The sequence below is a fragment of the Hyperolius riggenbachi genome, chromosome 7, assembly GCF_040937935.1.
Source record: "Hyperolius riggenbachi isolate aHypRig1 chromosome 7, aHypRig1.pri, whole genome shotgun sequence".
Classification (NCBI taxonomy): Eukaryota; Metazoa; Chordata; class Amphibia; order Anura; family Hyperoliidae; genus Hyperolius; species Hyperolius riggenbachi.
The window spans coordinates 58272297-58298986 of NC_090652.1; the positions used below are offsets into that span (position 1 = coordinate 58272297).

The 26690-nt window shown below is 47.0% G+C and overlaps 1 protein-coding gene across 1 annotated transcript in view; it reads left to right on the top strand.

Annotated features, from left to right (window-relative positions):
* The first annotated feature begins 7265 nt into the window (after positions 1–7265).
* LOC137526020 (uncharacterized) overlaps positions 7266–26690 on the top strand; it is a 342683-nt gene continuing 323258 nt past the window's right edge. The window contains exon 1 of the mRNA XM_068247231.1: positions 7266–7587. Within this exon, the coding sequence (XP_068103332.1) occupies positions 7266–7587 (322 nt within the window). The remainder of the gene's footprint in view (positions 7588–26690) is intronic.

The window sequence follows — 26690 nt, forward strand, 5'->3', positions numbered from 1 at the left end:
CCGCAACCGCGCTGCATGCAGCGGTTTGCCGGCGACGAGCGTTCCGCGATTTGCGATCAGGATTAGCGTGCAAAGCACGCTAATCGCGATCGCTCCAAAACCGCTGCAGTGTCCAGTGATTTTTCCGCGATAATCGCAGGAAAATCACTCCCGCAAAACGCCGGCGGTAATCGCCGGCGTTCTGCGGTTCTAAGTGTGAATGGGCCCTAACTGAGAGTGATATGGCTGTTTCCTGTAAACAATACCAGTTGCCTGGCAGTCCAGCTTATCTTTGTGACTGCAATAGTGGCTGAATCACACCCTGAAACAAGCATGCAGCTAATCCAGTCTGACTTCAGTCAGAGCACCTAATCTGCATGCTTGTTCAGGGGCTGTGGCTAAAAGTATTAGAGACACAGGATCAGCAGGCGATTCAGGCAACTGGTAATATTTTAAAAGGAAAAATCCATATCCTTCTCCGTTTAGGTTCCCTTTAAGGATTTGTAGTATAAAAGCCAACTCACATTGGCTGGGATTTGAACCTGGGTCACACTGTATGGTGGGCAAGCACACTAACCACTATACCAACTGAATCTGGCCTAAAATTTACTATTTATGCTCAATACAAGAGAAAAAGTAGACAAGACAAATAACATTTATATCACACTTTTCTCCTGGCGGACTCAAAGGACCAGAGCTGCAGCCACTAGGGCATGCTCTATAGGCAGTAGCAGTGTTAGGAAAAGAGAGAGATATGAATCTACCTGGCTATCTGGGGTTCTCTTTGGACAACTGTTGAACACAAAAGAGAAGGCCATGTCTGGCTAAATATCTGTAAGCAGTGGCTGCATGGTGTAATGGATAAGGGCGCTGCCTCTGACAAAGGGGACCAGAGTTCAAATCTCAGCTCTGTCTGTTCAGTAAGCCAGCACCTATTCAGTAGGAGACCTTAGGCAAGTCTTCCTAACACTGCTATCTTGTCTAATTTTTCTCTTGACAACTGTTGAACACAAAAGAGAAGGCCATGTCTGGCTAAATATCTGTAAGCAGTGGCTGCATGGTGTAATGGATAAGGGTGCTGCCTCTGACAAAGGAGACCAGAGTTCAAATCTCAGCTCTGTCTGTTCAGTAAGCCAGCACCTATTCAGTAGGAGACTTTAGGCAAGTCTTCCTAACACTGCTACTGCCTAGAGAGCATGCCCTAGTGGCTGCAGCTCTGGTCCTTTCAGTCTGCCAGGAGAAAAGTGTGATATAAATGTTATTTGTCTTGTCTACTTTTTCTCTTGTATTGAGCATAAATGGTAATTTTAGGCTAGCTTCAGTTGGTATAGTGGTTAGTGTGCTTGTCCACCACACAGTGAGACCCAGGTTCAAATCCCAGCCAATGTGAGTTGGCTTTTATGCTACAAATCCTTAAAGGGAACCTAAACGGAGAAGGATATGGATTTTTCCTTTTAAAATAATACCAGTTGCCTGAATCGCCTGCTGATCCTGTGTCTCTAATACTTTTAGCCACAGCCCCTGAACAAGCATGCAGATCAGGTGCTCTGACTGAAGTCAGACTGGATTAGCTGCATGCTTGTTTCAGGATGTGATTCAGCCACTATTGCAGTCACAAAGATCAGCTGGACTGCCAGGCAACTGGTATTGTTTACAGGAAACAGCCAGATCACTCTCAGTTAAGGTTCCCTTTAAAGGAGAACTGTAGTGAAAGGTATATGGAGGCTACCATATTGATTTCCTTTTAAGCAATACCAGTTACCTGGCTATCCTGCAGATCCTCTGCCTACAATACTTTTAGCCCTAGACCCTGAACAAGCATGCAGCAGATCTGGTGTTTGACATTTTTGTAAGATCTGACAAGATTAGCTGCATGCTTGTTTCTGGTGTGATTCACACTACAGTGGCTGGATAGTGTGCTGGTTAAGGGCTCTGCCTTTGACATGGGAGACCAGGGTTTGAATCCTGGCTAGGTCAAGTGCCTATTCAGTAAGGAGTTCAAGGCAAGACTCCCTAACACTGCAGGGTGGCCTCTTGAGCGTGTCCCTGTGGCTGCAGCTCTTGAGTGCTTTGAGTCCGACAGGAGAAAAGCGCTATACAAATGTTTGGATTATTATTATTATTACTGCAGCCAAATAGATCAGCAGGGCTGCCAGGCAACTGGTATAGCTTAAAAGGAAATCAATATGGCAGCCTCCATATACCTCTCACTACAGTTCTCCTTTAAGCAACCTAATGGTTCTATTGCATTGAGCATAAATGGTACATTTTAGGCTAGCTTCACTTACTACTGTAGTGGTACAGTGCTTAGGGTGACGTGTCCACCACACAGTGAGATCTGGGTTCGATTCCCAGCTATGGTATGATGTATACTGGTTTTTAAAATAGTATAATTCCCTGGCAGAAGAGACCCTCCTCCCTCCGGCAGGAGGGAGGCCAATTAAAACCTCCCTAGCAGAGTGTGTAGCAGCTGTCCCATAACTAATTAGTGTAGGCGGACAACTGAGTCAAATGGTATAAAGGACCTAGCTTGAAGGGAGGGTGGGCGGGTTCTCTAGCACTGAAAGCAGTGTGTTTGACAATAATAATGCAAATCCAACTTCCGCAAAAGTTCGCCTGATGCAGGCGAATGCGAACCCCCAAAGTTCGCCGCGAACCGTTCGGCCCATCTCTACTCCTCACTCTGTTTATTCCTCCCTTTACCTTTATTTGCAACTTCTGTCTTTGTTTCTCTCGGGGGCTTGGTATTACCATTTTTGCCTTTCCCACCCTCCTCCATCTTTTTACCTTCAAGGGATTTTTTCAGAAGGGCTTTTATTCTCCTCTTGAACAACATCCTCTTTATAGACAGAAAATACATTTTTTCCCTCCCCAGGAACAGCAATTTTAAAAATTGCTTCAGCACCCAATCCCACCTCCGATATTTTTTTAATTACCTGGACCAAGGAAGGGGGAGGGGAAGGTGGAGGCATCGATTTTAACACAGACAGGAAAGGCGGCACAATAGTCTTGGGCTCCAAGGCAGCAGGCCTCGAGTGTAACGGTCCACCACCAGAGGCCTCCTGCAGGCACCTCTGCAGAGGCTCCCCCAGCCCCAGGAATGGCTAAAAATTGTTTTTTTCCACCTTATCCGTCGCACCCGTTAGGCCATGCCCCCACGCCGTTAGGCGATGCCCCATGCCGTTAGGCCACGCCCCACGCCGACTCCAGGCCCCAGCGCCATCTTGGGTGAGGGCAAAGCTTGCCTATAGACATTACTTGACAAACTTGGAGTATTACAGACAAGGGAAGGACTGACAAGGTAGGGATTTGAAACATTTGGGAAATTTACACTGGGGAAAAGGTTTGGGGATACATTAGGAAAGGAGGAAGGGGATTGGGATAAAGACAAATTCTGCTGCTGAAAAAACGGGTTATTCATACTGTTTGCAAAGCTTTGATAATGCATATTGGGATACATCCCATATTGCTGTAACTGTCCAGGGAAATGTTGCACATTTTGTCCATACTGTGGAGGGAAAACATTGTTAAAGCCCTGTTGCATAAAATTTGAATTAGCAGTCTCCTGCACAACCTGCGACTGCATACTGCTGCTTCCAGCCATCACAGGTAATCCAGTTTCTTTCAAAACACCTGCATTCTGCGCAGCACTTGGCTTCTCTCCTCCACTTGTGCCTTGCACCCTTTCATCCACTTTCCCAGTCTCTATTGCCCCAAACCGCCTTTGGTTTTTCAAACCTTCAGCAAACACACCACCACTTGCAATTAACTCCTCCAGTTGTTGCTTCTTCAGCTGTATCTGCTCTTGCAGCTTCAGTAGCTGCAGATTTGATTTTAAAAAAGCCGGTTTCCACGATTGAACGTACTTATTAATACGCTTTTTCAAGTCATTTTGCAGGGAGTCCAAAGTCTCCTGTACAGATTTGACACTCCTGTGCCACTCTACAACCGTACTCACAGTTCCACCTGCCATTGGAGCACTGTCCTTAGCTTCATGAGCCTCCATCCTGGAGGACAGGGATGCCTTCTCAGGGCCCAGGCCCCCCAGAGCCGTCCAGCCCAGGGGAGCCTAAACCTCCACACGAAGTCCTACTTCCCTCCTCCTTCGCTCAGCCTTGACAGGGTCCTGAGTCTTAGACAGGAATCACTGGAATCCACACCAGCAGCCGGATTTGCTGGAGCTCAGCAGGAGAGGTCCTCTCTCCTCAGCAGCCACACACACACTGACCTCCAAAGGGGCGGGGCCAATGCATAGTGTGGACCCTGGCAGTGGGACCACTGACAGCAGCAGGATAAATACAACAGCAGCAGTAGGAGGAGGAGTGACGTGTGGCACTGACAGCAGGCAATGCATAGTGTGGACTCTGGCGGTGGGACCACTGACAGCAGCAGGATAAATACAACAGCAGCAGTAGGAGGAGGAGTGACGTGTGGCACTGACAGCAGGCAATGCATAGTGTGGACTCTGGCGGTGGGACCACTGACAGCAGCAGGATAAATACAACAGCAGCAGGAGGAGGAGGAGGTGGAGTGACGTGTGGCACTGGCAGAAGGCAATGCATAGTGTGGACCCTGGCAGTGGGACCACTGACAGCAGCAGGATAAATACAACAGCAGCAGTAGGAGGAGGAGTGACGTGTGGCACTGGCAGAAGGCAATACATAGTGTGGATCCTGGCAGTGGGACAACTGACAGCAGCAGGATAAATACAACAGCAGCAGTAGGAGGAGGAGTGATGTGTGGCACTGACAGCAGGCAATGCATAGTGTGGACTCTGGCGGTGGGACCACTGACAGCACCAGGATAAATACAACAGCAGCAGTAGGAGGAGGAGTGACGTGTGGCACTGGCAGAAGGCAATGCATAGTGTGGACCCTGGCAGTGGGACCACTGACAGCAGCAGGATAAATACAACAGCAGCAGCAGTAGGAGGAGTGATGTGTGGCACTGGCAGAAGGTAATGCATAGTGTGGACCCTGGCGGTGGGACCACTGACAGCAGCAGGATAAATACAACAGCACCGCCAGAGTTTCCACCGCCAGAGTCCACACTATGCATTGCCTGCTGTCAGTGCCACACGTCACTCCTCCTCCTACTGCTGCTGTTGTATTTATCCTGCTGCTGTCAGTGGTCCCACTGCCAGGGTCCACACTATGCATTGCCTTCTGCCAGTGCCACACGTCACTCCTCCTAATGCTGCTGTTGTATTTATCCTGCTGCTGTCAGTGGTCCCACCACCAGAGTCCACACTATGAATTGCCTGCTGTCAGTGCCACACGTCACTCCTCCTACTACTGCTGCTGCTGTTGTATTTATCCTGCTGCTGTCAGTGGTCCCACTGCCAGGGTCCACACTTTGCATTGCCTGCTATCAGTGCCACACGTCACTCCTCCTCCTACTGCTGCTGTTGTATTTATCCTACTGCTGTCAGTGGTCCCATCAGTGGTCCCACCGCCAGGGTCCACACAATGCATTGCCTGCTGCCAGTGCCACACATCACGTTTTTAGTTTTGTTTTTTTAAGTACACCTATTTCAATGTGAATTCCCTTTAAAAAAAACACACAAAAAAACCCTGAATTCACGAATACGAATTTTTACCGAATTTTGAGGCGTAACCTCGAACCGAATATGAAGTCGAACCGAATGTCGTGGTCGAAGGCGAATTCGAATTCGAATGTCATGCGGACCCGAATTTGAATGTACCCGAACCGAATTTTGGTACATCTGAGCATGCCTGCCCTATTGTCACATGTAAATATACCTTGACTGTTTTCGATTTCTCAGAAGCTACAGAGAGAGGATGCAGGAAGGAAGCTGTGATATTAGCATGTGGAAGCAAGATCCTGGCACCAGCCTTTATAGAAAAGTATGACATTAATTTTGGTTTAGAAGTGGGTAGCCCAAGGCTACATGTCCCCCTATATAAAACCAACTCGCAGAGTCAGTAAGGGCCTTCTCCTGAAGGTAGCGCTGAGCTAAGGAGGTCCCAGATTCCTGATCAGAACCCTTGTCCTTCCATGACCAAGTTGGACCTTTGCGCTGGTAAAAGTTCAAAATCTGTTTTGATTCCAGTTTTTATTTTTGCAAACTGTCTTGTTGTGTGTCTTTGTACTTTTTACTTTGTGTTCTTGTAAATATCGGTGTATATTTCTATCAGCACTGTTCCACTTTTTTGTAATATTAAATCTTTATTTAGTAAGCTAGTCTTTTGGGTACTAAGCAGAGTTTGCATCTCCTAGAGAGAGACTGCAGTGTAATTATGTTACAAGTTCAGTGCCTGGTTGTATGCTGGGATTGTACATCACTATCATATGAGATTGTGTGTGTGTGTGTGGGGGGGGTGTTCTTGTATGTTGGCCTAAAGCTAAGCAAATGTACGTAAACACCAGTCAAAGTGTCTAGCAGTACAGTCGTGGACAACTGCTGGTGGTGGTGTTGTTGAGGAGCAACAGCTTTGTGCTAGCTTGAATAAGGCTGCTCCCCCCTCCCCCCCCATCTGGTCAAATGCCCTTCAGAAACTGTCTGCAGGCTTGCTGTGGAGCTGGTTCCTGACACCTAGTATGCCTAGCACTGACAAGGAAAAACAGGCACAGAATTGAAGGCCCCATTCACATTGGTGTGGCATACCAGCCGCTCTGTAACATGGCTTACCACACTGCAATGTACCACCTATGCAATGTTCACAGTGTGGCAGGTGCATTGCATTACAGGAGAATGTGACATGGTAACTGCAAAAAGCACACATTACCGGTCAAATTGAAACATCCTTGAACAATATGCTTCACTGTACAGTGAAATGTGTAAAACATGACATCTGAAACATATAACGTGTAGCACCACTTTCTCTATCTGTTGCATGGCTGTTGTCACAGATAATGCAATGCAACGGCCACTGTGAATGTGAGCTAAGGGATATCCATGTTCATTAATTAGCAACAACTCTAGGGTTGGGCAATGAGATGGAATCAATGTCAAATTGATGCCGTATAATGCAAATCCTGTCTGCAAATTTAGCAATTTTACATTTTCAAGCTCCATATATTTGCAAAATATATTTGTATAATCTTGCAACTCAGAATTATTTGCAACTCATTGGCAGGGGCGTAACTAAAGTTTGCCAGACAAAGTGGTGTTTGTGAGATTAATTATTACTAGAATCTCTATGACAGTTTTACTTTCATTTTCCTATTACATCTGTCTTCCTAACTTTCCTCTGCAGTTGGTTGCGAGCAAGCGTCCGAGGCAGAAGCAGCATAGTGAGGAGGTCCTCTCTGGAGATACAACAATGGATTGTGAAAGATACAAGAAACATATACAGAATTTCAGCTTTGATAAATGTGCTCTTGGAAACCAGGGCTATAAGCGGCTCCTCCTGCAGGTGTTTGGTTTTACTGGTCATGGTAAATCCTCCTTCATCAATTCCTGTAAATATGTTATGGATGATGCAGCAGTCTACAAAAACTATGCAAAGGTGGCTGCACACAGCGAAAAGCCAGAGACAATGATACGGAAAACCCATGAGCTCACCAGAAATATCACACTGGTGGACAACCGAGGATGTGTGAGGATGGATAGCCATGAAACTGGAGTGATATATACTCAGCTTGGTAAGAAGACATTTTCCTGTTATCTTGGCTGTTCAATACATAACAGAATTTGTGTGCAGTTTGTGTTTTTGTGAATTTGCTTTCACCACACATATAATGCAAATGGTTTTTCAAATAACTCCCCTTGGTTTTTTTATCTGATTTTTCTGCATTCTTAACTCAAAATCACAGTACTGCATTTTTTGCATGTGATGTGTAGATGGTAGGTAATGTAAGTCAATGTAAGTGCAAAAAAACCACACATTTGGTTTGTGAAAAATCGCATGTGATCTTGGAGTTAAAGGGAACCTAAACTGAGAAGGATATGGATTTTTCCTTTTAAAGTAATACCAGTTGCCTGGCATCCTAGTGTTCCTCTGTCTCTAATACTTTCAGCCACAGCCCCTCAACAAGCATGCAGATCAGGCGCTCTGACTGAAGTCAGACTGGATTATCTGCATGCTTGTTACAGATGTGTGATTCAGCCACTGCTGCAGCCAAAGAGAGCAGCAGAAATGCAAGGCAACTGGTATTGTTTAAAAGGAAACATCCATATCCTTCTCAGTTTAGGTTCCCTTTAAGTACATGAAATTTCATGTAGATTAACTTCATTGGCGGGTAATGTATACCTTGTGCTGGGCACTGGGGGGACATTTAACATTAACACACACATATACTAATATATATGAGATAGGGTATGAGGATCAAAGAAAACACTGGGATTGAACTACAATCCCTAATTAGCCCTTCTTAATTGGTATTCTAATACCTAAAACATAACTTTATTGTAGATACAAGTAAAAATGGGCCATCAAAACCACCACCAAAAAACTAAAATGGGGATGAAACACATACTCATTGCATACAATTATTGAACTGCACACAGTTTGCAATCAAAAGTATGCAGTAGTGCTTAACCACTTAAGCCCTCAGTCGTTTTCACTTTATGCATCCGAGCAATGTTCACCTCCCATTCATTAGCCTACAACTTTATCACTACTTATCACAATGAACTGATCTTGTTTTTTCCGCCACCAATTAGGCTTTCTTTTGGGGGGTACATTTTGCTAAGAGCTACCTTACTGTAAATGCATTTTAACAGTAAGAATAATTATTTCTCAGTTTTTGGCCACTATAGTTTTAAAATAATACATGCCTCCATAATTAAAACCCACGTATTGTATCTGCCCATTTGTCACGGTTATTTCACCGTTTAAATTATGTCTCTATCACAATGTATGGCAACAATATTTTATTTGGAAATAAAAGAGCATTTTTTCCATTTTGCATGCATCACTATTTACAAGCTTATAAAAAAAATATAGAAATATTTCATCTTTATATAGATATTTAAAAAGTTTAGACCCTAAGGTAAATATTTATGTGTTTTTTTTTATTGTAATGTTTTTTTTTTTTTTATTAAAACATTTATGTGGGTATTTTTGGGAGGGTGGGATGCAAATAGTGTTTGATTTGGGGAAATATTTGTGTATTGTATTTTTTTTTTTTTTAACTTTTAGATGTACAGTGGCTTGCAAAAGTATTTGGCCCCCTTGAAGTTTTCCACATTCTGTATCATTACTGCCACAAACATCAATCAATTTTATTGGAATTTCATGTGACAAACCAATACAAAGTAGTATACACGTGAGAAGTGGAACATTTTTTTTTTAATAAATAACTGCAAAGTGGGGTGTGCATAATTATTCAGCCCCCTGAGTCAATACTTTGTAGAACCACCTTTTGCTGCAATTACAGCTGCCAGTCTTTTAGGGTATGTCTCTACCAGCTTTGCACATCTAGAGACTGAAATCTTTGCCCATTCTTCTTTGCAAAACAGCTCCAGCTCAGTCAGATTAGATACACAGTTTTTGTGAACAGCAGTTTTCAGATCTTGCCACAGATTCTCGATTGGATTTAGATCTAGACTTTGACTGGGCCATTCTAACACATGAATATGTTTTGTTTTAAAGCATTCCATTGTTGCCCTGGCTTTAAGTTTAGGGTCCTTGTCCTGCTGGAAGGTGAACCTCCGCCCCAGTCTCAAGTCTTTTGCAGACTCCAAGAGGTTTTCTTCCAAGATTGCCATGTATTTGGCTCCATCCATCTTCCCATCAACTCTGACCAGCTTCCCTGTCCCTGCTGAAGAGATGCACCCCCCGAGCATGATGCTGCCACCACCATATTTGACAGTGGGGATGGTGTGTTCAGAGTGATGTGCAGTGTTAGTTTTCCGCCACACATAGCGTTTTGCATTTTGGCCAAAAAGTTCCATTTTGGTCTCATCTGACCAGAGCACCATCTTCCACATGTTTGCTGTGCCCCCCACATGGCTTGTGGCAAACTGCAAATGGGACTTCTTATGCTTTTTTTTGTTAACAATGGCTTTCTTCTTGCCACTCTTCCACAAAGGCCAACTTTGTGCAGTGCACGACTAATAGTTGTCCTATGGACAGATTCCCCCACCTGAGCTGTAGATCTCTGCAGATTGTCCAGAGTCACCATGGGCCTCTTGACTGCATTTCTGATCAGCGCTCTCCTTGTTCGACCTGTGAGTTTAGGTGGACGACCTTGTCTTGGTAGGTTTAAAGTTGTGCCATACTCCTTCCATTTCTGAATGATCGCTTGAACAGTGCTCCATGGGATGTTCAAGGCTTTGGAAATATTTTTGTAACCTAATATTGCTTTAAATTTCTTAATAACTTTATCCCTGACCTGTCTGGTGTGTTCTTTGTACTTCATCATAGGCAAATGCAGGGGGGGATTACAGCTGCCCAGAATCCCCCCTCAGGCCAGAGCCAGTGCAGTGTCTGAGGACAGGCACAAGTTGAGACAAAAGATTATCTGCAGGTATCCTGCAGCTCACAGCCCCGCCCCCTTTCTTTCCTGGCTACTGTTGACTTTGGATGGAGCAACAGCATGTGTACAGAGCATGGAACAGCAGCGGGTGTACAGAGCATGGAGCAGCAGTGGGTGTACAGAGCATGGAGCAGCAGTGTGTGTGCAGAGCATGGAGCAGCTCTGGGGAACTTAACAAAGTCAGGTATGAGCACAGCCCTGTGCCCTGCTATGTGAATGCTTCACTTTCCCCTTCATTAGCAATGTTGGCTGTCCTCATTATTATCTGTATTCAAATTGCTCCTGATCAACCCCATTGCATTACGTGTACCCAGCATGATGTCCTACCATATTATTATACTGTATTGTGTATGGCAGAGGGAGACCTTTCAGGAATCCCCCGATTGAAAATCCTGGGTTTGCCCGTGTTCATGATGTTGTTGCTCCCAATATTCTCTTAGACAACCTCTGAGGCCATCACAGAGCAGCTGTATTTGTACCGACATTAGATTGCACACAGGTACACTCTATTTAGTCATTAGCACTCATCAGGCAATGTCTATGGGCAACTGACTGCACTCAGACCAAAGGGGGCTGAATAATTACGCACACCCCACTTTGCAGTTATTGATTTGTAAAAAAATGTTTGGAATCATGAATGATTTTCGTTCCACTTCTCACGTGTACACCACTTTGTATTGGTCTTTCACGTGGAATTTCAATAAAATTGATTCATGTTTGTGGCAGTAATGTGACAAAATGTGGAAAACTTCAAGGGGGCCGAATACTTTTGCAAGCCACTGTAGTTTTACTTTTTGGCCACAAGATGGCAACCTTGAGTTTGTTTACATGACGTCACTCTAAGCATACAATGTACGCTTAGAGGGACATAGGAATCAGAAAAAGCGAAGCTTCCGAGAGAAGCTGTCGCTTTTTCTGCGGGGGAGAGGAATCGGTGATCAGGCACCATAGCCTGATTCATTGATTCCTGGGCTAACGAATCCGCGTCCGGGAGTGCGCATGCACGCAAGCGATCGGCCGTGGGAGCGTGCATGTCCTCCTTGACGTTTTTATACATCAAGGAGGACAAAGTGGTTAAAAAATAGAGTTGGTCTGGATATATGCCTATAGTTGAAATACATCCAACTATGCAGTATGAAGTAATCCTCATACAGTTATCCTCATACAGTCCATTTGCCCAGAAATCAATGAGTGGGAACACAGTACCCATTCATTGATCTAAGGGCTCAGCCACATTAAAAGCGCTTTTCTAAGCGCTTTGTGATTGATTTGCGCTTTGTGAGTGCTGTTTAAAAATTGCTTCCATTCACTTTAATTAAAATTGTGGTAAAAATTTACGCGTTTGCGCAATCACGAAAAATTGCGGGAATTTTTACCCCAAATTTAATGAAAGTGAAAGGGAGTGATTTTTAAAAAGTGCTAATTAATCACAAAATGCTCAGAAAAGCGCTTAGGGCTGGAACTCACTACAAAACGCTATCACTAATCGCAATTGCTAGCGTTTTGTATGAGCAGTTTGTAATTGGTTTCATGAGAGTTTTAGGGAGTGATTTTAAAAAGTGTATCAATTTGCCAGCAGTTGTGTAGCGATTAGATATTCAAAGTCTGATTGGTCCTTTTAATTTTGTTAGTGTACAGTAACTTTATATGCTAGCAACGTGCAAGTTTTGATGAGCGATTACGCTAGCGATTATATACTTTACATTGAAGCGCAAACACTAACAAAATGCTGTATGTCCTGCGTTTGCGCTTTTGCTAATCGTGATCGCTTCTGTGGAATTTGCACCATCCATTTACATTGGCAGAGCGTTTAGGGAAATCGCTAGCGATTTCTCACACTCCCTAAATGCTCAAAATATCGCTCTAGTGAGTTCCAGCCCTCATAGTGTGGTTGAGCCCTTAGTCCCTGCTAGAAAGACCGACGGATTCTATGAGAAGCCACAATCTTTCTAAAGGAAAAAAAAAAAGTTTCCCCTCCTCCCTTCACTTACTGTAAGCAAGAACACTCGCTTATAGGACTAAAAAGAAAAAAAATGACTGAGGCCATCTTGTGGCCAAATAGTAAAACTACATCTTTATACATACTATTTTAAAAATACACTCAATAAATTACATTACATTAAAATTAACGGTTTACCTCCCACATGCCAAAAAATACCCCAATAAAATCTTTAATAAAAAGAAATTACAATTAAAAAAACAAACAAAACATAAATAGTTACCTAATGGTCTGAACTTTTTTAATATGCATGTTAAAAGGGTATATTACTATTGTTTTTTTTTTTTTTTTTCCAATTATAAGATAAATACAGTAATTATCCAGACAGCGCTCAGAAGATCATTAAAACCTAATTTATTTACTATAAAATTGTAGCAATATGACAAAATGTTTAGTTTTTAGTTTTTTTTTATTATAAGCTTGCAAATAGTGATGGATGCAAAACTGAAAAAATGCACCTTTTATTTGCAAATAAAATATTGGTTCCATACATTGTGATAAGGACATAATTTAAATGGTGTAATAACCGGGACAAATGGGCAAATAAAATATGAGAATTTTAATTATGTTAACATGTATTATTTTATAACTATAATGGCCAAAAATTGAGAAATAATGAATTTCTTCAACTTTTTTCTTAATATCCCCGCTAAAATGCATTTAGAAAAAAATAATCCTTAGCAAAATGTATCACCCAAAGAAAGCCTATTTGGTGGCGGAAAAAAAAACCAAGATGTAGATCATTTCATTGGGATAAGTAGTGATAAAGTTATGGACAAATGAATGGGAGGTGAAAATTGCTCGGATGCAGAAGGGGAAAAATGACTGAAGGCTGAAGTGGATAATAGAGATGGCTCTCAGATTTTGGATAATGGAGATGGCTCCTCAGATTTTGGGTTCACTGACGCGAACTTCCACAAAAGTCTGCGAACCGGCAAACTCGGCGAACTGCAATAGACTCCAATGGGTAGGCAAACTTTAAAAACTACAAATACTGTTTCTGGCCACAAAGGTGATAGAAAGGTTGTTTAAAGGGGTCTAACACCTGGAGGGGGCATGGCGGAGTGGAATACATGCCAAAAGTCCTTGGGAAAACTACGGATTTGACGCAGGGTTATAATCCTTAAAGGGCAGAAATCAATTGCATTCCTAAATTGGAGGCATAAAGTGCTTGAAATCATCTAACGTATGTATACATGGGTCAGCAGGTAGTGTAAGTAGTGTACCGATTCACACTGACAGACCAAACTCACTGTTTAACACACCGCAAACAGCCGCAAAGGGTTGTCATTAGTTGACACTCCCAGGACATAAAATTTCAGTCCTCTGGGCAACAATGTTTGTGTACTGATAGCCATGCTCGTGTACACATTAGCGAGAGTGCAGGCCATGAAGATGAAAATTGAAAAATATGTTTTCATTTTGATTGCTTGAAAATTGAAGAGTTATTTATCAAATTCTACATTGTGTTTTTTTTTTTTTTCCCCTGATATGTTACTTTGATAACTGTGGTAATTCCAGAGCTAATACCTGCCGATGAGCGCTGACCTAAAGAACTTGTGCTGTGTACAAACACCTGTGCCTTCTCAAGCTCTAGTATCTGTTTTGGTCAGTTTCAGAGTAAGAAATACTAATTTATATATAAAAAAATAAACCATGTCAAGGTAATAAAATAAGTCTAATTGATAGTTTTCAAAAAAGTAAACAAAGTCAGCAGGTGTCAGGCTGGAAGTAGTGTTGGGCGAACAGTGTTCGCCACTGTTTGGGTTCTGCAGAACATCACCCTGTTCGGGTGATGTTCGAGTTCGGCCGAACACCTGATGGTGTTCGGCCAAACCGTTCGGCCACATGGCCGAACTAAGAGCGCATGGCCGACCGTTCCCCGAACTTTCGGCTAGCGCTGTGATTGGCCGAACGGGTCACGTGGTTCGGACCCGAACGCGCTCTGATTGGCCGAACGGTTCACGTGGTTCGGACCCGAACGCGCTCTGATTGGCCGAACGGTCACGTGGTTCGGGTAAATAAATACCCGAACCACGTCATATCTCCGCCATTTGTCTGTGGGTTTAGCTTTGGGTAGGCAGGCAGGGTAGTTCTCTCTCCAGCCAGGCTAGCCAGGGTCCCCCCAGTCATTGTGTCGCTGCTGGAAACAGTAGTACACCGCTCGCTCAGCCACACTATATAGCATTGTGTTTACTTACTGCCACTCTGTGTACCTCGCTCAGCCACACTATATAGCATTGTGTTTACTGCCACTCTGTGTCTGCTGGGAATAGTAGTACACCGCTCGCTCAGCCACACTATATAGCATTGTGTTTACTGCCACTCTGTGTACCTCGCTCAGCCAGACTATATAGCATTGTGTTTACTGCCACTTTGTGTCTGCAGGGAATAGTAGTACACCGCTCGCTCAGCCACACTATATAGCATTGTGTTTACTGCCACTCTGTGTACACCGCTCACCCAGCACTATATAGCATTATTGTGTTTACTTATTGCCACTCTGTGTACCTCGCTCAGCCACACTATATAGCATTGTGTTTACTGCCACTCTGTGTCTGCTGGGAACAGTAGTACACCGCTCGCTCAGCCACACTATATAGCATTGTGTTTACTGCCACTCTGTGTCTGCTGGGAACAGTAGTACACCGCTCGCTCAGCCACACTATATAGCATTGTGTTTACTGCCACTCTGTGTCTGCTGGGAACAGTAGTACACCGCTCGCTCAGCCACACTATATAGCATTGTGTTTACTGCCACTCTGTGTACACGGCTCAGCCACACTATATAGCATTGTGTTTACTGCCACTCTGTGTACACGGCTCAGCCACACTATATAGCATTGTGTTTACTGCCACTCTGTGTACACGGCTCAGCCACACTATATAGCATTGTGTTTACTGCCACTCTGTGTACACGGCTCAGCCACACTATATAGCATTGTGTTTACTGCCACTCTGTGTACCTCGCTCAGCCACACTATATAGCATTGTGTTTACTGCCACTCTGTGTACACGGCTCAGCCACACTATATAGCATTGTGTTTACTGCCACTCTGTGTACACGGCTCAGCCACACTATATAGCATTGTGTTTACTGACACTCTGTGTCTGCTGGGAACAGTAGTACACTGCTCGCTCAGCCACACTATATAGCATTGTGTTTACTGCCACTCTGTGTACACGGCTCAGCCACACTATATAGCATTGTGTTTACTGCCACTCTGTGTACACGGCTCAGCCACACTATATAGCATTGTGTTTACTGCCACTCTGTGTACACCGCTCAGCCACACTATATAGCATTGTGTTTACTGCCACTCTGTGTACACCGCTCAGCCACACTATATAGCATTGTGTTTACCGCCACTCTGTGTCTGCTGGGAACAGTAGTACACCGCTCGCTCAGCCACACTATATAGCATTGTGTTTACTGCCACTCTGTGTACACGGCTCAGCCACACTATATAGCATTGTGTTTACTGCCACTCTGTGTACACGGCTCAGCCACACTATATAGCATTGTGTTTACTGCCACTCTGTGTACACCGCTCAGCCACACTATATAGCATTGTGTTTACCGCCACTCTGTGTCTGCTGGGAACAGTAGTACACCGCTCGCTCAGCCACACTATATAGCATTGTGTTTACTGACACTCTGTGTACACGGCTCAGCCACACCATATAGCATTGTGTTTACTGCCACTCTGTGTACACGGCTCAGCCACACTATATAGCATTGTGTTTATTGCCACTCTGTGTACACGGCTCAGCCACACTATATAGCATTGTGTTTACCGCCACTCTGTGTCTGCTGGGAACAGTAGTACACCGCTCGCTCAGCCACACTATATAGCATTGTGTTTACTGCCACTCTGTGTCTGCTGGGAACAGTAGTACACCGCTCACCCGCCACTGTATAGCATTGTGCTCTGTGTCGCTGCTGGCAATAGTGGTACACCGCTTACCCACCACTGTATAGCATTTCTGTACTGCCACTGTACTGCTGCCAGTCAGCGTGTACTTTAAGGATAAGTGAAATGAGGAAGAAATCCGGTGAAAGAGGGAGGGGCAAGGGAAGAGGTGTTTCCCCTGACGGTTCACGTACAGGCCACAGGGGAGTACCCAAGAAAACCCACTCAATACCGCCCATGTTGTCCAGGACAACAACCCTCACAAATCCAAAAGAACAGGACCAGATAATTACTTGGATGACCTCTCAAGCGTCCAGCAGTGGGTAAAGCAGCACCAGCACATCACGCACGAGGTCCGAGTCCTCAGCCAGTTACAAGGAGCCAGTGGGCACAAAGCTGACACAACCGGCAGCGACACCACGCACACAACTGCCAGATAACCAGTCTGATGAATTTCCTCAGGACACAATGGGGTATTCGCAGGAGCTATTCCCAGGCCAACAAACTTCCACCTTTGAAAGGTCAATGGAGGAACAGCCAGAAATGTTGTGCCCGGATTCACAACCATTAACTGTGAGAAATGCACCGGGCACTGAAATACAAGGCGAGTCCGAGGACTTTGAAACCCAAATCCCAGAGCAAGTTGGGCAGGAGGGGTTGCAATTGCAGGAGGTCGGCCGAGAAGATCTGGAAGACGACGTTGGAGTGAGCTGCGCAGAGGTTGTTCTGGGGAGCTCTACTCCACGGCGGCGGCCCCCCACAATGACATATGACGAGTTTGAGGAGATGGAAGAGGAGGGTATGGACAATGTGGACATAGACCCAGATTTTGTTTGTGAACGAGAACATCGCCGTCGTAGCAGCAGCACAGATGAGTCTGTTGAAGAACCCACTGCTGCACGAGTTCGCCTTGTGCCACAAGGTAGGCGGCGCGCAATTTCAGGCAACACAAGCGTGGAAGTTCAAGTGAGAGGCAAAAGAGGCGCAAACAGAAATCGCCAGCAAGGCAGGTGCTCCAAAGTCTGGGCTTTCTTTGAAGACTGCACTGAGGATGGTACTATGGCGATTTGCAAGGTGTGCAAGACCCGCCTGAGCAGGGGGAAAAGTATTAACAACCTCTCCACCACCAGCATGAGCCCCCACATGCTATCCAAACATCCCACTCTGTGGGCAAACGCGGCAGGACAGGGTACCATCAACACTGCCTCCCTTGGGGTCACCAGACTCACCTCAGCAGCAGTAGTAGCCCAGCCATTGCGTGGTTCACAACATTCACAAACATCAGACGACGCTGACACTGTCACTTTCCGGAGTAGTGCTCTGGTCTCCCAGTGTTCATCATCAAACACAACAACCAACAGCCCTTCAGTGTGCAGCCCTACGGTTCAGTTGTCTGTGTCGGAGATGTTTGAGCGCAAGAGGAAATTGCCAGCAAATGACCCCCGGGCCGTGGCAGTAACAGCCAGCATAGCCAAGCTTCTGGCCTGCGAAATGCTGCCATATCGAGTGGTGGAGACAAACAGCTTCAAGGGCATGATGTCAATGGTCATCCCACGTTACGTGGTTCCCAGCCGCTACCACTTTGCGCGCTCTGCAGTGCCTGAGTTGCATGAGCACGTGGTCAGCAAAATAACCCGAAGCTTGAAGAATGCTGTTGCCTGCAAGGTTCACCTCACCACTGACACCTGGACGAGTGCGTTCGGCCAGGGTCGATACATCTCCCTTACCGCACACTGGGTGAACCTTGTGGAGCCTGGCAGCGATTCCTCACCTGCTACGGCGCGGGTGTTGCCCACGCCGCAAACAGCTGCACCGCCGTCCCTCCCACTGGATAACAACAGCAGCACCTACCTCTCTGACTCCTTCTCCTCCAACGCATCTCAAAGCTGTACCTCATCCGGAAACGCTAACCCAGCACCAGCAGCAGTAGGATCGTGGAAGCAGTGCAGCACAGCTGTTGGCATGCGTCAGCAAGCGTTGTTGAAGCTGATCTGCCTTGGGGATAAGCAGCACACAGGGGAGGAAATTTGGAGGGGAATAAAGGAACAGACGGATTTGTGGCTGGCACCGCTGGACCTGAAACCGGGCATGGTTGTGTGTGATAATGGGAGTAATCTCATTCGCGCTTTAAGGTTGGCTAAGCTGACACACATCCCTTGCCTGGTGCACGTGATGAACCTAGTAGTTCAGCGGTTCCTGAGGACATACCCAGGCGTGGCCGATCTTCTGTTGAAGGTGCGATGAGTGGCCAAACATTGTAGAAATTCCAGTACTGCTTCGGGGGCACTCGCCAAGATGCAGGAGCGCTTCAATCTCCCCCACCATCGCTTGCTGTGTGATGTCCCTACGCGCTGGAATTCTACGCTGCACATGCTAGCCCGCTTTTGCGAGCAGAAGAGTGCAGTGGTCCAGTACATGACGGCGCAGTACCGAGGCACATCCGGACAGCTGCCAAGCTTCTGTGGATCTGATTGGGCCAACATGTTGGACCTCTGCCAAGTCCTCCAAAATTTTGAGCAATCCACGTTGCTTGTGAGCAGTGACAACTCTTCAGTCAGCATTACCATACCACTGCTGTGTTTACTGAAGAGGTCAATGTTGAAAATCAAGGAAACAGCTGCCATGATGCAACTGGGGGAATGTGACGGAGAAAACGATTAGCGTGATGGTACCAACATCAGGCCATCTGCCTCAGGAAACGCTGGCCCCAGCAGCAGCTATGACGAAGAAGAGGAGGAGGAACAGCTGGAGTTGGAGCAGGAATTTCAGGCCACCACTGACGAGGGCCAGAGCGGTGCACGTTGGACTTCCAAAATTCAGTGCGAATGGTAAACAGAAGCAGACCAGGAAGAAGGTGACGACTATGATGCATCACAACAATCACAACGCCCACAAGAGGATGATGATGGTTCTGGCAGGACTCTGGCACACATGGCTCAATTCATGCTAGACTGCATTGAACGCGACCCACGCATTGTGCGCATTCAGGACAACACCAATTACTGGGTTTATACCCTTCTGGATCCACGGTACAAACACAATGTTCCAAAACTGCTTGAAGAAAGAGTCAGACAGGCCAAAATGGAAAAATATCAGCAGGCCCTTGTGGAGACTTTAGAGAGGAGATTGACATCCTCCCCCTCCTCTAGCCAGTTGTACGCCAACAGACTGACTTCCGCAAACCCAGGATGACCAGGAGGGCAGCAAACAACACAATCCGCAGCTAGTGCCTAAAAGGGAATGGTATCGGCAGTGTCCTTGGAGTGGGAAAATTTTCTGACACCCATGCAGCAGCCCACAGAACAGCAAGCGTGCGCATCCACCTCCAACACCGATCGCCTGGAGAAGATGGTCAAGGACTACATGTCAGATGGCGTAGCTGTGTTGAACAATCCATCTGCACCCTTCAACTATTGGGTATCGAAGCTAGACACCTGGCACGAACTGGCAATGTACGCAATAGAGGTGCTGGCTTGCCCGGCAGCCAGCGTTATGTCGGAACGCTGTTTCAGTGCTGCCAGAGGCATCGTCACAGATCGGCGTATCCGCCTCTCCACAGAAAATGCAGACCGTCTGACTCAAATTAAAATGAATCAATCCTGGATTAGAAACGACTACGCAACACTCCAGGACCCCAACCAAGTAGCATGACCAATGAACATCTGGGATGGTTTAGTGTTGCCGGTCCCTTGTTACGGAACCTCTCATCTGTATTACATTTATGACTGCATGGTGGCAAAAAGCATTGCTGCTATATCCGCACGCTTTTTGTCCTCATGCAAGGCCTGTGTTGTTGTGTCTCAAAAAGCGTGGCCTTCTCCTCCTGCGCCTGCTCCTGTTCCGTCACGTGTGCTGCTGCTGGGTTAGCGTTGCCGGTCCCTTGTTACGGAACCTCTAATCTGTATTACATTTATGACTGCATGGCGGCAAAAAGCATTGCTGCTATATCCGCACGCTTTTTGTCCTCATGCAAGGCCTGGGATGTTGTGTCTCAAAAAGCGTGGCCTTCTCCTCCTGCGCCTGCTCCTGTTCCATCATGTGTGCTGCTGCTGCTGCTGGGTTAGCGTTGCCGGTCCCTGTTTATTGAACCTCTCATCTGTATTACATTTATGACTGCATGGCGGCAAAAAGCATTGCTGCTATATCCCCACGCTTTTTGTCCTCATGCAAGGCCTGGGATGTTGTGTCTCAAAAAGCGTGGCCTTCTCCTCCTGCGCCTCCTCCTGTTCCATCACGTGTGCTGCTGCTGCTGCTGGGTTAGCGTTTCCGGTCCCTGTTTATTGAACCTCTCATCTGTATTACATTTATGACTGCATGGCGGCAAAAAGCATTGCTATATCCGCACGCTATTTGTCCTCATGCAAGGCCTGGGATGTTGTGTCTCAAAAAGCGTGGCCTTCTCCTCCTGCGCCTCCTCCTGTTCCATCACGTGTGCTGCTGCTGCTGCTGGGTTAGCGTTTCCGGTCCCTTTTTATTGAACCTCTCATCTGTATTACATTTATGACTGCATGGCGGCAAAAAGCATTGCTATATCCGCACGCTATTTGTCCTCATGCAAGGCCTGGGATGTTGTGTCTCAAAAAGCGTGGCCTTCTCCTCCTGCGCCTCCTCCTGTTCCATCACGTGTGCTGCTGCTGCTGCTGGGTTAGCGTTGCCGGTCCCTGTTTATTGAACCTCTCATCTGTATTACATTTATGACTGCATGGCGGCAAAAAGCATTGCTATATCCGCACGCTATTTGTCCTCATGCAAGGCCTGGGATGTTGTGTCTCAAAAAGCGTGGCCTTCTCCTCCTGCGCCTCCTCCTGTTCCATCACGTGTGCTGCTGATGCTGCTGCTGGGTTAGCGTTGCCAGTCCCTGTTTATTGAACCTCTCATCTGTATTACATTTATGACTGCATGGCGGCAAAAAGCATTGCTATATCCGCACGCTTTTTGTCCTCATGCAAGGCCTGGGTTGCGTCTCAAAAAGCGTGGCCTTCTCCTCCTGCGCCTGCTCCTGTTCCATCACGTGTGCTGCTGCTGGTGCTGGGTTAGCTTTACCGGTCCCTTTTCCTGGAACCTCTTCTCTGTATTACATTTATGACTGCATGGCGACAAAAAGCATGTTACCTGTGCAAAGAAACATGACATTTTCCACATTTAAAAGACAGTTTTTCCTTTGAAAATTTACAATCAATTTTCTCAAAAACTATAAGCTCTTTTTCAAATATTTTTTTTCCTCTTGTACCCACTCCCAAGGTGCACATACCCTGCAAATTTGGGGTATGTAGCATGTAAGGAAGCTTTACAAGGCACGAAAGTTCGGGTCCCCATTGACTTCCATTATGTTCGGAGTTCGGCGCGAACACCCGAACATCGCGGCGATGTTCGGCGAACGTTCGCGAACCCGAACATCTAGGTGTTCGCCCAACACTAGCTGGAAGCAGCAGGCCTGCTTGCCATTCGTGGTGGGGGTGGGGTCACCCAACTCCAATGCAGAGCCACGCAGTGGAGACTTGCAAGCAATGGAATGCTTCTCACCTTTTTTGGCTGGAATTAAAGCGGAATGAAACCCAGCATTTCTTTGTTGCTCTAATAGATTATTTATAGCATATTATGTACAACTAGCATTTTTTTAAACTAGAACAGCATTCAAAGCGTTAAACACAGGCCTTAGAAGCTCCCCTGTAGGGAAAGCTAGACAAAACCGAGCTGCAGATAATGTTATCTTGTGTTCAGTTGTATAACGTGAGAAATGTAAACAAACCCTTCTCTGACTAGAACCTCCGATTTTTGGTTCGCGAACCCCGTTCGTGAACTTCCGCGGAAGGTTCGGTTTGCACGAACTTTCACAAACCGCAATAAACTTCAATGGGGAGGCGAACTTGGAAAACTAGAAACACTTATGCTGGCCAGAAAAGTGATGGAAAAGATATTTCCAGTTGTCTAACACCTGGATCACCAGGTGGCGGAGTGGGATACATGCCAAAAGTCCCGGGGAAAAATCTGGATTTGACGCAAAGCAGCATTTTAAGGGCAGAAATCACATTGAATGCTAAATTACAGGCCTAAAGTGCTTTAAAACATCTTGCATGTGTATACATCAATCAGGGAGTGTAATTAGAGTACTGCTTCACACTGACACACCAAACTCACTGTGTAACACACCGCAAACAGCTGTTTGCGTAGTGACGGCCGTGCTGGACTGGTGCGCACCATGGCGAGATTGCTCCTCCTCACTCAGTGATGTCTGGTTAGGTAATGTCTGTCTGCCTTATCAATTTTCGATGGTTCTTTCTCTACCATTGTTAAAGCTTACATCTATTTTTTTTACATTACATTTTTTACTTGCTGTTCAGTACCTGCAACGAGAATCTATTATGGAGGGCAAGTCTGCCATTGTGACCAATAGAGATGGGCCGAACCTCCGATTTTCGGTTCGCGAACCGGGTTCGTGAACTTTCGCGGAAGGTTTGGTTCGCGTAAAAGTTCGCAAACCGCAATAGACTTCAATGGGGATGCGAACTTTGAAAAATAGAAAAAATTATGCTGGCCACAAAAGTGATGGAAAAGATGTTTCAAGGGGTCTAACACCTGGAGGGGGGCATGGCGGAGTGGGATACATGCCAAAAGTCCCAGGAAAAAATCTGGATTTGACGCAAAGCAGCGTTTTAAGGGCAGAAATCACATTGAATGCTAAATGACAGGCCTAAAGTGCTTTAAAACATCTTGCATGTGTATACATCAATCAGGTAGTGTAATTAAGGTACTGCTTCACACTGACACACCAAACTCACCGTGTAACACACCGCAAACAGCTGTTTGTGTAGTGACGGCCGTGCTGGACTGGTGCGCACCATGGCGAGAGTGCAGGTTTTGGTGGCTTTACAGCCCATATGGTCGCCTGGCTGATGTAGCTGAATGACAGAACAGTGACTGTCCAGCTGATCAAATTTGGTCTGACCACAATGAAGCAACGACCTTATTATCTTTTGTGTGCCCCCCGAGACACTCATCTAGGCGCCGGTCATTGCTTCATTGTGATACGCAAGCCCCTTCACCACGGCAAGGTAATGATCACGAAGGGGAATGGGCGCATGTACATGCCTTTTCTTTTGTTGTTGCAGCTGCCCGCAGTGCAGCCAGAAAAATTAGGCAGTCATGTACACGCACCAGAAAAATTATTACAGCGGCCTAAAAAATTCAGCAATCCGCCTGGAGTCCCGGACCCTGTTGGTGGTGGCGGAGAAGGTAGTCAAGCGGCCTGCAGGCAGACATGCTGTGTGGAGGGACTGGGAGCAACTTAGTTTTCTTGGGGCAGGCCAGGCAGCCAGTCACACGGCGTGCAGGCAGAGATGCTGTGTGTGCAGGGACTGACTTAGTCTTGCGGCGGGCAGCAGCCCTCCGGGATCCATGCCTCATTCATTTTGATAAAGGTGAGGTACTTAACACTTTTGTGACTTAGGCGACTTCTCTTCTCTGTGACAATGCCTCCAGCTGCGCTGAAGGTCCTTTCTGACAGGACGCTTGCGGCAGGGCAGGAGAGAAGTTGGATGGCAAATTGGGACAGCTCTGGCCACAGGTCAAGCCTGCGCACCCAGTAGTTCAAGGGTTCCTCATCGCTGTTCACAGCAGTGTCTACATCCACACTTAAGGCCAGGTAGTCGGCTACCTGCCGTTCCAGGCGTTGGTTGAGGGTGGATCCGGAAGGGCTACGGCGAGGCGTTGGACTAAAGAACGTCCGCATGTCCGACATCACCATGAGATCGCTGGAGCGTCCTGTCTTTGACTGCGTGGACACGGGAGGAGGATTAGTGGCAGTGGTACCTTGCTGGCGTTGTGCTGTCACATCACCCTTAAAGGCATTGTAAAGCATAGTTGACAGCTGGTTCTGCATGTGCTGCATCCTTTCCACCTTCCGGTGAGTTGGTAACAGGTCCGCCACTTTGTGCCTGTACCGAGGGTCTAGTAGTGTGGCTACCCAGTACAGCTCATTCCCCTTGAGGTTTTTTTATACGGGGGTCCCTCAACAGGCAGGACAGCTTAAAAGACGACATCTGCACAAAGTCAGATCCAGTACCCTCCATCTCCTCTTGCTCTTCCTCAGTGACGTCACGTAAGTCAACCTCCTCCCCCCAGCCGCGAACAATACCACGGGAAGGTTGAGCAGCACAAGCCCCCTGCGACGCCTGCTGCGGGTGTTCTCCTGCCGCCGTCCCCTCCTCCTCCTCCTCCTCCTCGCCCAAAGAAACACCTTGCTCATCATCCTCTGAGTCTGACTCGTCTTCTGCACACGACTTCTCTTCTTCCTCCTCCTCCCCCCTCTGTGCTGCCGCAGGTGTTGAGGAAACAGCTGGGTCTGATGAAAATTGGTCCCATGCCTGTTCCTGCCGTAACGGTTCCTGGTCACGCTCATTCACAGCTTCATCCGCCACTCTACGCACAGCACGCTCCAAGAAGTAAGCGTAGGGAATTAAGTCGCTGATGGTGCCCTCACTGCGGCTCACCAGGTTGGTCACCTCCTCAAATGGCCGCATGAGCCTGCATGCATTTTTCATCAGTGTCCAGTTGTCGGGCCAGAACATCCCCATCTTCCCAGACTGTTTCGTTCTACTGTAGTTGTAGAGGTACTGGGTGACGGCTTTCTTCTGTTCTAGCAGGCGGGAGAACATGAGCAGGGTCGAATTCCAGCGAGTCGGGCTATCGTAAATGAGGCGTCTCACCGGCATGTTGTTTTTCCGCTGAATTTCTGCAAATCGTGCCATGGCTGTGTAAGACCGCCTCAAATGCCCACAGAACTTCCTGGCCTGCTTCAGGACATCCGCTAAGCCAGGGTACTTTGCCACAAATCTTTGAACAACTAGATTCATGACATGTGCCATGCAGGGTATGTGTGTCAGCTTCCCCATATGCAAAGCGGCAAGCAGATTGCTGCCGTTGTCGCACACCACGTTGCCTATCTCCAGGTGGTGCGGGGTCAGCCACTCATCCACCTGTTTCTTAAGAGCAGCCAGGAGAGCTGCTCCAGTGTGACTCTCCGCTTTGAGACAAGACATGTCTAAGATGGCATGACACCGTCGTACCTGGCATGCAGCATAGGCCCTGCGGAGCTGGGGCTGTGTAGCTGGAGAGGAGAACTGCCACTCAGCCAAGGAGGAGGAGGACAGCGAAGAGCATGTAGCAGGAGGAGAGGAGGTGGCAGGAGGCCTGCCTGCAAGCCGTGGAGGTGTCACAATTTGGTCCGCTGTGCCCTGCTTGCCATCGTTCACCACCAGGTTCACCCAATGGGCTGTGTACGTAATGTAGCGGCCCTGCCCGTGCTTGGCAGACCAGGCATCCGTGGTCAGGTGTACCCTTGACCCAACGCTCTTCGCAAGAGATGACACCACTTGCCTCTCAACTTCACGGTGCAGTTGGGGTATGGCCTTTCTAGAAAAATAAGTGCGGCCTGGCATCTTCCACTGCGGTGTTCCGATGGCCACAAATTTACGGAAGGCCTCAGAGTCCACCAGCTGGTATGGTAACAGCTGCCGAGCTAACAGTTCCGCCACGCCAGCTGTCAGACGCCGGGCAAGGGGGTGACTGGCCAAAATTGGCTTCTTCCGCTCAAACATTTCCTTCACGGACACCTGACTGCTGCTGTGGGCAGAGGAGCAGGAACCGCTCAAGGGCAGAGGCGGAGTGGAGGAGGGTGCCTGTGAAGGTGCAAGGGAGAAAGCGGCAGAAGCAGATGAGGCACCTGAAGGAGGAAGAGGAGAAGGAGGGTGACTTTTCTTTTGTGTGCTGCTGCTGCATTTGCTCAGGTGGCCATCCCACTGCTGTTTGTGCCTTTTCTCCAGGTGCCTTCGTAAGGCACTGGTCCCTACGTGAGTGTTGGCCTTTCCACGGCTCAATTTTTGTTGGCAGAGCGAACAGATGGCTTTGGTCCGATCTGAGGCACACACATTAAAAAATGTCCACACCGCTGAGCCACCCTGGGATGTGGGCACTATGGGGACCTCAGCAGCTGATGCTGAAGGGCAAGTTGGCTGGCTGTACATAGGTGGCGATACATGGTGCCGGACACTGCCACCAGCTGTTTCTGACGAAGAGCTGCCCCAGCTTCTTTCAGCAACTTCTCTCCTCCTACTACTCTCTGACTCCCCCTCTGAACTGTCCCCCTCTTCATCTCCTCTATTGGGAACATACAGAGGATCCCTATCATCGTCATCATCATAATCATCCTGCCCAGCTTCGCTTCACTCAGAAAAATCCAAACATGCACCATCAGTAGGTCCTTCATCCTCCTTACACGTTACATCCATAGTGGTGCCGCGTAACGCAGACATATGAGCTGGTGAAAATTCATCTGGCTGTAACAACAATGGCTG